The sequence below is a fragment of the Taudactylus pleione genome, unplaced genomic scaffold, assembly GCF_031769625.1.
Source record: "Taudactylus pleione unplaced genomic scaffold, aTauple2 ptg000479l, whole genome shotgun sequence".
NCBI classification, from domain to species: domain Eukaryota; kingdom Metazoa; phylum Chordata; class Amphibia; order Anura; family Myobatrachidae; genus Taudactylus; species Taudactylus pleione.
The window spans coordinates 2,520,020-2,533,120 of record NW_028284881.1 but is presented as its reverse complement, the minus strand read 5'-3'; the positions used below and the strand labels follow the sequence as shown (position 1 = coordinate 2,533,120).

The following is a 13,101-nucleotide window of genomic DNA, read 5'->3' as shown; positions in this document are numbered from 1 at the left end:
CAGCCATAAGTTTAAATAATTGAAAAAAAATGGTGACAATGTTGCCCGATAATATTTCTGGGCAACATTGTCACAGTTGCTGAATAGACCCCTAAGTGCCTAGGACTCTATGGGCCTGATTCAGAGTTGTATGGTATTGCACAGCTGCAGGGACGTTGCTGTGCAATACCGTATAACCAATATGCTAATGCTGCAGGAAAGGCTTGTGTAAATAAACGCCTTCTGGCTGCATCGCACATCCGAGTGCTGCCGGCATCGGATCTTCTGCGAGACCATTGACAATCTGAGTAACCCCGTTTTCTGGATCGGAGGCCAGCCCCGCCCACTCCCTGCCCCCATGCTTAATGGCTGCCCGTGGCTTGGGGACACTGCGAGAGCTCTTCCAAAAGGCGACCTGCACTGGTCAGGCCCTATAAGCAAATTTGTATTTGGCTATGATGCAAATAAAATGCTAAATTCTGGAAAGTACTCAAGTCTTGGAATCCACACATACATCCCGGGTGCCCTAAACCTAACCCTCCCCCCCCCACGGCTGTCCGCAAGCAGCGTCCGGCATCCCTTCGATCGGGATGCCGGGCGCCTGTCTCCCAGCGTCGGGGAAATGTCAGGCGTCTACATCTAGACGCCCGGCATTTCACCCTCGCCGGGATATGACAGTCAGGGAGCCGGCTGCCGGTATTACGGCAGCCGGTTTCCCGATTGTATACTTTACTTACTTGTGGTACCTAGCTTCCTTGTGCTTCTAACAGCATTTGTCAATTTCTGTTGTCACTGCACTTACTATCATTGCAAACAAGAGATGGATAGATAAATTATTTTTTTCAAAAAACAATAATTCAATGTGCGAGTTTTTGTTTTGTTTTTTTTATATTTATTATTCAAAACATTTTGACTGTTATTTTTTTCTTCTTACTTTCCAAGCAACAGTAATGAATGCTACAAATCAACCAGATATTAAGAATTATTTTCATTCACCTTTAGCCCTTTTATATATTCCTATATGAAGTGCACCTACATTGTGTGCAGTGAACCAATTATTTGTGAGAATATATGAGTTGTCAATTGACTATGGTCCAGAGACACTGGAAGTGCCGAAGTGATTTCACTGCTTTGTAGCGAATTAATGGGGTGAGTCCTCATGAATATATGCCTCCATTGTTTGCAGGTAAACCAGAAATTATATACAAAATGTCAAACTAAAAATCATCTTATTTTGCTCAAAAAAGTCCAAGTCCCAAAGCAGACCCATGTCATCCACAAGTAAAAAGTCATTTTGAGATCAAACTAGCTTTCATTTGTCGGGTCTTAGCAGAATTCCGCTACTGGCAAATCTTTAGCCTGGGTAAGACGTTTTAGAACGAGCCAAGTTTGTCAGTTTTATCTCTTTATTGGAATGATGTTGCACCTGTGGAAATAAAAACAAACAAATCAACATGACGCTATTAACATGCTAGAAAAGACTATTTCTGATTAGGCAGTATACAAAACCATTCATACAGTATAATGCTTGCCATCTGCTCCTGGCACTAATAAATTATATATAAATTATTATTATATATATATGTGTCATTTTTTTTAATCAATTTATTTCCTAGTGACATTTACTGTCAAATGGCAAGTTATCAGGTATGTAGAGGAGAGAGATTCACCAAGCAAAAACAAGATGGCCCCTTACATTGTGCTTCAATGAGATGATTAAAGGTCACATTTCAAAGACATCACTGTCATTTTCATGTAGGGTTACAGGCTCACTTACATGTATGGACAGTGAATGTTACAGATCATCTATTTTTATGAACATATTTTGCAATTTAGGAACAAAAACTTTCCTATATGAACATGTATCTCTTTAATCTATTCACAATTGAGAATGTTTTAATGTAATATTTCCTGATCGTCCGACATAATTAAAAATGGCAAAAGTCAATTCAAAGTGTTATTAGAATTCAGAATTATTTGAAGTAAAAACAAATGTGTCTTATTATGCTGTGGCTCACATTGTGAGGAGAATGGTAATAGAATAATGCTTTATGCTGCAGGCCAAATTAGGCTGCTTAGTGCACGTTAAGTGCTTATTTTCAAAGTGTAATTAGATTTCACAAAGGCGTTACACTGGCATTATTAGTTATACCTAAAACGGACTTCAATGGCAAATTGAATCCTTCTCTCTCCTTGTACTCTACAGGTAACTACAATTTCATCTTTGCAGCATGCATCTGCTATTGAACAAACATGCCTTCTGACAGATTATAGATAAATTGGCATAACCATAATGTACTTGGAGGCATGAATGTATTTTAAACTCTAGATATGTGGTATGTTGGTTTTTATCCTGGTTTGTATACGCCGTTATGGCCAGCCAATGTAGTGGGAGGGTATGCGTGCCCTGCATCTATACTTAAATTCATACCTTTGAGCTACAGGCCAAATTAGGCTCCTTATTGTAAATGATCTAAGTGCATATTTTTAAAGTGTAACTAGATTTTAACCATAATTTTGGCGTTACACCAGATTTAAACCTCTCCTCACTCGGACTCTCTTCCCTCGTGTGCTTTTCCTTTTCTTACTTATACTATCATTTACCCCGTGCTCCCTGCCACAGCAACTGACCCTTGGTTTCTGCCGCTTATTTGAGTATTATGACCACTAAAGCAACAATGTTCAAAACCATATCCCACAATGTTTTTATTGTTTTTTTTTACTGTAAAATCACTGTGTTCTTGTTTTGCTTATTCAGTTTATGTACTTTGTTAGGAGCTACAGGAAACCCTGGTGGCGCCATATTTATAAAGGATAATATATATATGCTGCCCAAATGGTTTCATATATACACACATACACAGTATATATATATATATATATATATATAACATTTAGATCATGACATCACAGTCCTATGATGACGGGTTGAAATAAACCCGAAACGGTGAAGTAATGGGACTGGGATTCATGATTTAAGAGACTCCAATGAGTGCCGCTAGAGAGGGAAGTGTTGCATGCAATACTGAAGCTGGCACCACGGCAATTAACATCTTGCTTGTTTATGAGAGATGCGACATGTGTTGATATATATATATATCATGTGTATGTGTGTATGTAAGGTATGTATTTTATGTATATGCAGCCTGACGACGGGCAATAAAGCCCGAAACGTTGCAGCAATGACCTCGTAATGGGATTATTTATTTCTAAGACCGTCGAGTGCAGCGTTTGGTTGACTATATATATGTTTTTCTGTGTTTGCTGTGTTCTTGATAGATTGCAAGACAGAAACGTTGAATTCTGACACAGCTTGTTGTCTAATCTTGAGATAAGTTGACAGCTGGTACCTTATACTGGTGTGTCCAGCCTCTGGCTGGATTCCCCAAAAAATGCATTTTCTTTGATAGATTTGTCTTTATTCTGCACTGACCATTTGAGTTTTGCTAGGGTGGACATTTCTATCATTACAGCTCACCATGGTTGTTATCCTGCATTACCAGTCCCATTGGGGAAACCCTTTTTCTTATGTCTTTGGTATATCAAAAACATTTTCTTTTAGATATTTGTTTCCAGCATGTTTTTTTGGATTTCCTTGGTTTTTGCCCACTTGCAATTTTACATATGTTTGTCCTACTTATTTTGCTTTTTTTTTTTTTTTTTTCCTATTGCTATTGGGAACCAGATTATTACTTTTTTTCCTCAGGACTTGTTCCTTTGAGACTTTTATAGCGTGTTTTCTGGATTTCCCTGTTTAGCCAATTAGCATATTGGCATGTTTCTTATCCAGTGCATTTATTTTATTTTATTCCAACATTTTCATGTTTCGTTCTTTTCTTACTATTATCTCTTACACTTGAGGCGATGTTGTTTTTTATTTCTACCTTCATTTTCATTTGGTCTTTTACTTTCACTTTACATATGCTTATCTCTGAGAACAGGAGTGAGTTGTGGTGTCATCAGTCCTCGATGGGGACGGGCTGATGACATCACTCCGGTATCACACTCCCTCCCAGGTGGATGTTCTTTGTTTCACTTTAGATGTACAGATGTATAAGGTATGTTTTTCGGTGTTTGCTGTGTTCTTGATTAAGGTCGCAAGACTGAAACATTAAATTCTGATACAGCTTGTCGTCTATTCTTGAACATTACAAGACCTTGTAGTGCCATCTAGGGCACCTGGGCAAGTATTAACCCTTTATCTGTATAGTGCCGGCTTAAGTTCTAAATATATAGAAGCGGCACTATATATAGCAATAATCACAGCAGGCTAAAGTAAATTCCATATATAAAAAAGGTTAAGTTCAAGTAAATAAAAAAGTGCAAAACATGCATAAAGTGCCAATTAGCATAAGCCAGTGAGTACTATCATCTATCATGAGAGGATTTTTTCTCTTCAGACACCTGCAGCACATTATATATCCACACTGCAGTATTTAGTTTAAAAAACATACATTAAGAGGACAGACTAAAAAGTTAGGACATTTATTTAAAAAAAACACAAATCAGCAGTGAACATAGTTCTCAACATATAAAAAAAATGAAATGACAATTTCACATCATAATAAATATGAATAAATAGCTAAAAAAAAAAGTTTAAATGCAATAGGCTTACCTGGTTTAGAGTAAAGCTGGCCACACACTAGACCAACTTACATCCAACCAGCCAACTAGTTGATTTGTTGCAATGAAAATCTAGTTAAGGTATGAAAGCAAATGACAATCAGCAATTTGCTCCCAACGCTGGAAAATGGACAAAAGCTGTTGTTTGAACAAATTGTTTAGATCAAACATTTAACAAACTTGTCTGACGACCATTTTCTTCTGTTTTCTGGCATTTAGGAGCAAATTGCTGATCATCATTTACTCCCATATGTAACCAGATTTTCATTCCAACCAATCAACAAGTTGGCTGGTTGGATGTAAGTTGGGCTAGTGTGTGGCCAGCTTATCAAGTTCATGAAGGCAATGTATGGAGCTCACAACGCGTTCCGTCTGGGTTGCAGACCTAGGGGAATATGAATATATATATACACACACATACACAGTACTGTGCAATAGTCATAGGCCAGTGGTTCCCGAACTTTTTTGAATCACGGTGCCCTCGAGTATCAGTATTGTTTTCAAGGCACCCCATGGCCAAAAGTTTGTGAATGAGAAGTTCAGAAAAAAAAATGATTAAGTAAATTGTGCTTACTTGTAATCCTTAAGTTCAGTTGTATGTTGGGGAACAGGTCTGGGCTTCTGTTTGTCCACATATTTACATTACATTGATAGTAAATAATTTGATTTGGTGCTGGACCACCAAGCGGAGGCACCCCTGCAAGTGTCCTGAGGCACCCCAGGGTGCCACAGCACACAGTTTGGGAACCACTGTCATAGGCAAAAGTTTTAGGCAGGTGTGGAAAAAATGCTGCAAAGTAGGAATGCTTTCAAAAATGAAGGTGTTAACCTGGACCCCAGGTACACACATCTACTGTTCTGAGAAATCTGGCCAGAAGTGGTCTTCATGGAAGAATTGCGGCCAAAAAACCATACCTTTGATGTGGAAACAGACCAAGCGACTCAACTATGCACAAAAACATAGGACTGGGATGCAGGAAAATTGCAGCAGGTGCTCTGGACTGGTGAGTCAAAAAGTGAAATATTTGGCTGTAACAGAAACCAGTTTGTTCGTCGAAGGGCTTGAGAGCGGTAAAATAATGAGTGTCTGTAGGCAACAGTGAAGCATGGTGGAGGTTTCTTGCAAGTTTGAGGCTGCATTTCAGCAAATGGAGTTGTGGATTTGGTCAGGATTAATGGTGTCCTCAATGCTGAGAAATACATGCAATACCATCAGAGAGGCATCTGATTGGCTCCAAATTTATCCTTCAGCAGGACAAAGACCCCAAACATACAGCCAATGTCATTAAGAACAATCTGTAGCGTAAAAAGAACAAGGAGTCCTGGAAGTGATGATGTGACCACCACAGAACCCTGATCTCAACATCATCGAGTCTGTCTGGGATTACATGATGAGAAAGTAGGATTTGAGCAAGCCTACATCCACAGAAGATCTGTGGTTAGTTTTCAAGATCATTGGAACAACCTCTCTGCCAAGTTCCTTCAAAAACTGTGTGCAAGTGTACCTAAAAGAATTGATGCTGTTTTGAAGGCAAAGGGTGGTCATACCAAATATTGATTTGATTTAGATTTCTCTTCTGTTCATTCACTTTGCATTTTGTCAATTGATAAACAAAAATGTTTTTAAAAACATTCTTTCTTTGCAGCATTTTTTCCACACCTGCCTAAAACTTTTGCGCAGTGTATATATATATATAGAAAATGGGAAAGAGGTATAACACAAAGTCAGCTTGGGAAAACAGTCACATGCCGCGGTGCCAGTCAGTGGAAGACAGATATAGGTATGTATAGATATATACATACCACCCACCCCCCCCCACACAAACACACACACACAAACATTGCTGACATATTAATGAACATGTGCTTTATCACATACCCCAAAAGTCCTTTCCCACTCCATCGCTGTGGTGTGAGTCCCAAATTAACAGATTTTCCATCTCGAACAACAGTCACACTTAATGGTTTCTGAAAAGACAGTTAAGAGTAGTAACAAACAAACATGGTGATGGATTAGAAACCACTGACTTACAAATCGATGTGCATTGTCCTATATCTAAACAATGGGAATCTGTAACCTAAATTAACTTTTCACTTCAACATAATCTATTCATTTTGCATGCCATAAAAAAATGGTCTTGCCATCACGCAAATAGTGAGAGGTTTCTACATTAGTTGACCTTCTACTAGGGAACAAGCTTCAGTGCTAAAATAAAAAAAACATCTAGCTGAGAGACTGTGCCTTTCAATAGCCTCTTTATTAGTCTCTCCCAGAGAAATATTTTGGGAAGACTGAATTTAGGTACAAAACTTGATTTTTAATAAAAGAAAAAACCAGTGGGAAAGCAGCTTTAAATGAGCTAGAAGGCATGACTGGTCAAAACAGACAAGTGCACTTACCCCCTCGCTGTGTTGCACTACAGAGGCAATATTCTGTAGTGTTTGAAAGTTGCTTGTATTTACAGATCCAAATGCAACAATTTCATCTCCAACCTGCAGTCCCTTAATAAAGAAATAGCAAAATCAATGAGACTGGCCTGCAAAAAAAGAAGGATAGCAGAACATCTAGTCTTTGGATAACGTATCCGCCACCATGCCATTACTACAAAATGCGGCACTGATGCAAATATAGCAAATTATGTTGCCAATACGTACATGATAGTCCATTGTATGGCATCTGTTAAGTGAACCTATGATCCAATAGCTGTGCAATGTGTGTCGATGTTGAGCTATTACCAATGAAAGGCTGAATCATTCCTGTACCCTGCAGAAAAGTTGTTAAACTCTACTCTCTTTAATTCTAAAGAAAAGCAGATGTATTTGTATAGCAGATTTCCTTATTTGGGAAAACTGACTACAATCAACCAAGCTAGATCAGGAAAATGTGCAAATAGTTAGAAAGCAGATATCAGTTACCACGTATCACATCTTCCATGTTTGGATCTTTTACAGAAGACTTCCTCTAGGCTGTGCAAGAATAGCTGCATGTTCTCCATGTCAGATTATTAGTTTAGAGGCTTATGGCCTGCATGCACGGGCGATGGTCAATATCGATCAACCGTGCCCACGCATTGACCATCGTTTGGTCGTTAGAGGGGTCGAAAAAAAGAATGATATAAACTATATCGTTATTGTTTATATCGTTCTTTTAAGTTGGACCGTGTGTATGCACCATTACAATGCTTTGTTAAGCCATAGACATCAATCGGACACTTGCTTTCTCTCTCTAACTGGCAACACAGAGATAAACTAATTGCGTATTGTTTGCTGTGTTCAGTGCAATTTGCCGGGATACCTAAATGCAACATTGTCAATTATTTACAATAGCCAATCTACAGAAACTTACTCTAATGTGTTATACAAATTAATATGTTCCTACATTGTTGCAATTACAATAAGAAACCAATATTGTTACTTTTTTTTTTTTTACCTGTTGGTAATGGGTTAAATGTACAGTACTAGCATCAAACAATGAAGGTCATTAAAAAAAGAGTAACCGTATAAGTGGGAGAAATAACTACAGAATAAATGGCTGCTTCCCATCCTACAGCAGATGTCAAATGGATTAAACAGTTTCAATAAAGATTGTGAAATGATTGTGAAATGTCTCTTTACAGAAAATGCCTTTATTCTGGGTTTTAACTCTTGCTCAGATTATTAAAAAGCCTAGAGTATCTCCTAACATTAGTGTGAATCCATTACACTTGCTGACTTGTGCACAAAACTGCAAGATCCACACACCACAAACAAACATTAAACATACAGTGCATCCAGAAAGTATTCACAGCGCTTCACTTTTTCCACATTTCGTTTATGTTACAGTTTTATTCCAAAAGGGAATAAATTCATTTTTGTCCTCAAAATTCTACACGCAATACCCCATAATGACAACGTGTAAAAAGTTTTTTTTTTTTTTTTTTTGCAAATTTAATAAAAAAAAAAAAAAAAACAAACCTAAGAAATCCCATGTACATAAGTATTCACAGCCTTTGCTCAATACTTTGTTGATGCACCTTTGGCAGCAATTACAGCCTCAAGTCTTTTTGAATATGATGCCACAAGCTTGGCACACCTATCTTTGGGCAGTTTCGCCAATTCCTCTTTGCAGCACCTCTCAAGCTCCATCAGGTTGGATGGGAAGCGTCGGTGCACAGCCATTTTCAGATCTCTCCAGAGATGTTCAATCAGATTCAAGTCTGGGTCACTCAAGGACATTCACAGAGGTATCCTGAAGCCAGTCCTTTGATATCTTTGCTGTGTGCTTAGGGTTGTTGCCCTGCTGAAAGATGAACCGTTGCCTCAGTCTGAGGTCAAGAACGCTCTGGAGCAGGTTTTCATCCAGGATGTCTCTGTACATTGTTGCATTAATTTTTCCCTCTATCCTGACTAGTCTCCCAGTTCCTGCCACTGAAAAACATCCCCACAGCTTCACTGTAGGGATGGTATTACCCTGGTGATGAGCGGTGTCTGGTTTCCTCCAAACATAACAACTGGCATTGACCCCAAATAGTTAAATTTTTGTATTCATCAAACCAGAGAATTTTGTTTCTCATGGTCTGAGAGTCCTTCAGGTGCATTTTGGCAAACTCCAGGTGAGCTTCTGTCTGGCCACTCTACCATACAGGCCTGACTGGTGGATTGCTGCAGAGATGGTTGTCCTTTTGGAAGGTTCTCCTCTCTCCACAGAGAAATGCTGTAGCTCTTGAATGTCCATCGGGTTTTGGTCACTTCCCTGACTAGGGCCCTTCTCTCACGATCGCTCAGTTTAGACGGCCAGCCAACTCTAGGAAGAGTCCTGGTGGTTCTGAACGTCTTCCATTTACGGATGATGGAGGCCACTGTGCTCATTGGGACCTTCAAAGCAGCAGATATTTTTCTGTACCCTTCCCCAGATTTGTGCCTCAAGACAATCCTGTCTAGGAGGTCTACAGACAATTCCTTGGACTTCATGCTTGGTTTGTGCTCTGACATGCACTGTCAAGTGTGGGACCTTATATAGACAGGTGTATGCCTTTCAAAATCATAATTTTGAGCTTCATAGCAAAGGCTGTGAATACTTATTTACATGTGTTTTTTGTTTGTTTTTTTAATTAAATTTGCTAAAAATTTCCCAAAAACTTTTTACACGTTGTCATTATGGGGTATTGTGTTTAGAATTTTGAGGACAAAAAGGAATTTATTCCATTTTGGAATAAGGCTGTGAATACTTTCCAGATGCACTGTATGCTAATTAAATACAGGGCAAACCCTAGTTCTGTCTCATGTCTGCACTATCTTTGTCAACCTTGTATGTTCATGTTCTGTTTGATATGGTTTTTGTATGGTATCTGTCCAGCGTTACACAGTACCCTATAGATAGTCCAACAGCCCCGTAGCAGTAGGAGTCGACAGTGCGCCCTGGGCCACCGCCTTCCCCGCTCCCTGAGCACATGCAGTCGTCATAAACTCACATACCAGGGGGTGAGTGAGCGGGGCAGCAATCGCCGGGAAACTACTGCACTGCTCAGAGCGTGCTGAGGAAGCTCCAAGCGCTGCACAGGTCCCACAGCTCCCCGCACAGAACAGTGGGAGTCACTCGCCAAACAGTGCTGGGGCTGTGAGGCAAGGCGGGCTGCGGCAGCTGGTAAGTATGGTGGGTTCTGCCCTGTGCAGTAGCACCATCCGCACCATCATCCTTACAGCCCAATAGTGTAATATTTGTAGACGCTGCCTGGGATTGTAGAGGCAACATGACATATAAGTCTCCAAGGATGGACAACCTTGTTTTTTTTTTTTATCTCATATATTATTTCAATGCAACTAAACTGTAATTGTTGTTTCCCTTTCACAGACATAATAAGTCTCACAGGCCTATTCCCAAATGTTAATTTAATATGCATTTACTGCATTTATTTTGCTCTGCATTACCAACACCAGCAAGCAGGATAAATGGCTGTGCTATATCCAGAAATGATCCAGAACACAATCCACTGGAGAAACTTCACCTTCTTCTGTTCTCCCCACAGAACGCTGGGTCCTGTGTGTGCCAATGCTGGAAAAAGAGGAGGAGCAACCACTTTACAGTTATAACAAACACTACTTGGATCGGGGAGCCGTTGACTTAAGGCCCATATGTTAGTGGAGTTAAGAAGCTCAGATGGTTTATAGATATTATTGAAAATAGCTAATCACTGTAAACTACTGGCCAAAAGTATGTGGACACATCTTCTAATTAGTTCGTTTGGCGGTTTCAAGCAAACAGCCATGCAATCTCCATAGTCAAACATTAGCCTAAAAGTGGGTACACACTGAACGATGTGTGCCGGGAGAATATGTCGCCCTGACATATCATACCGCAGGTACACATCAGAACAATGTAATGAATGACTGAACGATCACTCATTCTGTTTTTCATAAACATGAATGGAGCCGCATGAGATGTTCTCAGGTTTGACGTGCAGCACACGTCGCATGCGACCTTGGGAGCGCTCATATCGTGCATACACCCTGCACGATATATCGTTACAATTTGACCAAAACAGAACGCCATCAACCCAGTGTACTCGGCATTAGAATTGGTTGAACAGAAGAGCTCAGTGACTGTCAATGTGGCGCTATGATAGGATGCTGCCTTTCCAAGAAGTCAGTTAGTCAACCTTCTGTCCTGCTAGAGCTGCCCTAGTCAACTATAAAATGCTGTAATTGTGAAGTGGAAACATCTAGGAGCAACAATAGATCAGTCATGAAGAGGTAGGCCACATAGACACACAGAACAGAACTGAAGAGTTCTGAAGCACAAAGAATCTTCTGTCCTCACTAACTTCCAAGGTTCAAACTGCCTCTTGAAGCACAAGAAAATAAGAGTTATGGTATAACATACCTTAGTTAACTCTTTCTTCGAGGTCCATAGGGTCCACAGGATCTAACTATCTACCATGGGGTATGTAGTTGGAGTGATCCATTGCACCAAACAGCTTACAGCTTTGAAGCTCCCTGCATGCATAGGTCCTCCTTCCTATATACCCCGCTCCCAGCCACAGGCATTCAGTTTGTAAACAAGCCTAACGGCAAGAGACAGAAAGTGGAGAAGGAAGTACAACGTACCCAAAAAACACACTCAAAATACGAAGAGGGATTTAGTGATACAAAAAAAAAAAGGCACAGATCCCAACTGAGGCCAGGTGCGTCTGGGTGGGTGCCCTGTGGACTGCAAAGAAAGAGTTAACTAAAGGTATGTTATACCATAACTCTTATTTTCTTCTTCAGGGTCCAAAGGATCTACCTTGTGGACATCCTAAAGCAGTTCCCTTAAGGGTGGTGACGCTCTTGAGCCGAGAGGAGAATCCGCCGCCCAAAGGAAGCATCCTGGGATACAAAAGTATCAAATGCATAGAATTTGATAAAGGTATGGACGGAAGTCCTAGTGGCTGCCTGGCACAGCTGTTCAGCTGAGGCACCATGTCTAACCGCCCACGATGGTCTCACATACAGAGTAGAATGTGCTGTCACCTTGTTCGGGACAGAGAGATCAGCCTGTGTATAGAACTGAGAAATAGTCATACGCAGCCAGCAAGCCAAAGTCTGTTTGTTAGCTGGCCAGCCTTGTTTGTGAAAACCATATAACACAAAGAGTGCATCTGATTTCCTGATGGAGTTGGTACGATCTATGTAGATACGCAACGCTCGGACCACATCCAGTGAAGCTTCACCCCTAGAAAGGTCTGAACACTGAAAGGCAGGTACTACAATCTCCTCGTTCATATGAAAATGGGACATCACCTTTGGAAGGTAACCCGCTCTATTACGGAGGACAGCTCTATTTTGATGAAAAATCAAATATGGAGAGCGACGTGACAGTGCTGCCAAATCAGAAACTCTGCGAGCTGAGGAAATGGCGAGAAGAAAAAACATCTTCGCTGTCAACCATCTAAGGTCCACCCTATCCAAGGGTTCAAAGGGAGCAACTTGCAATGCCCTGAGAACCAAAGATAAATCCCCACGGTGCCAAGAGGGACAAACGGAGGTTGCAGATGGAGAACCCCCTGCAAAAATGTTCTAACATCTGGCAGGGGAGCAATTCTGTGCTGGAACCAAACTGACAATGCAGAAACCTGAACTCTCAAGGTACCTAGACGAAGATCTAAGTCTAACCCAGCCTGAAGAAAAGCAAGCATTCACAAGACCTTGAAGACCTTAGGGTCATAATTTCTGTAGGAATACCAAAGAAAAGTTAATGCCAAATCCTGTGGTAGATGCAGGCAGAAGCAGGGTTCCTTGCCCTTAGCATCGTCTGGATAACAGAAGTAGAGAAACCCTTCGCCTTTAAGACGGAAGACATGCAGTCAAAGCCAGCCGAGGTAAATCCGGATATAGTAAAATATCAAAAAAGAAAAGGCATTTAACCACTTGGACTATGAATGTATTATGGGGCAAATATTGCTTGTAGACAGCAGCTGTCAAGAAGTTAGGTATATGCTCAACCCTAAATATACAAATAATACAAAAATAGAGGAAGCTGCT

The 13,101-nt window shown here is 40.4% G+C and overlaps 1 protein-coding gene across 1 annotated transcript in view; it reads right to left on the bottom strand.

Moving 5' to 3' along the window:
- Window positions 1-881: 881 nt before the first annotated feature.
- Window positions 882-13,101, bottom strand: part of PSMD9 (proteasome 26S subunit, non-ATPase 9) — a 31,270-nt gene continuing 19,050 nt past the window's right edge. Inside the window, exons 4-6 of the mRNA XM_088449066.1 lie at window positions 7,003-7,104; window positions 6,482-6,570; window positions 882-1,405 (exon numbers count right to left, since the gene is read on the bottom strand). Of these exons, the coding sequence (XP_088305192.1) occupies window positions 1,378-1,405; window positions 6,482-6,570; window positions 7,003-7,104 (219 nt within the window). The 3' untranslated portion in view covers window positions 882-1,377. The remainder of the gene's footprint in view (window positions 1,406-6,481; window positions 6,571-7,002; window positions 7,105-13,101) is intronic.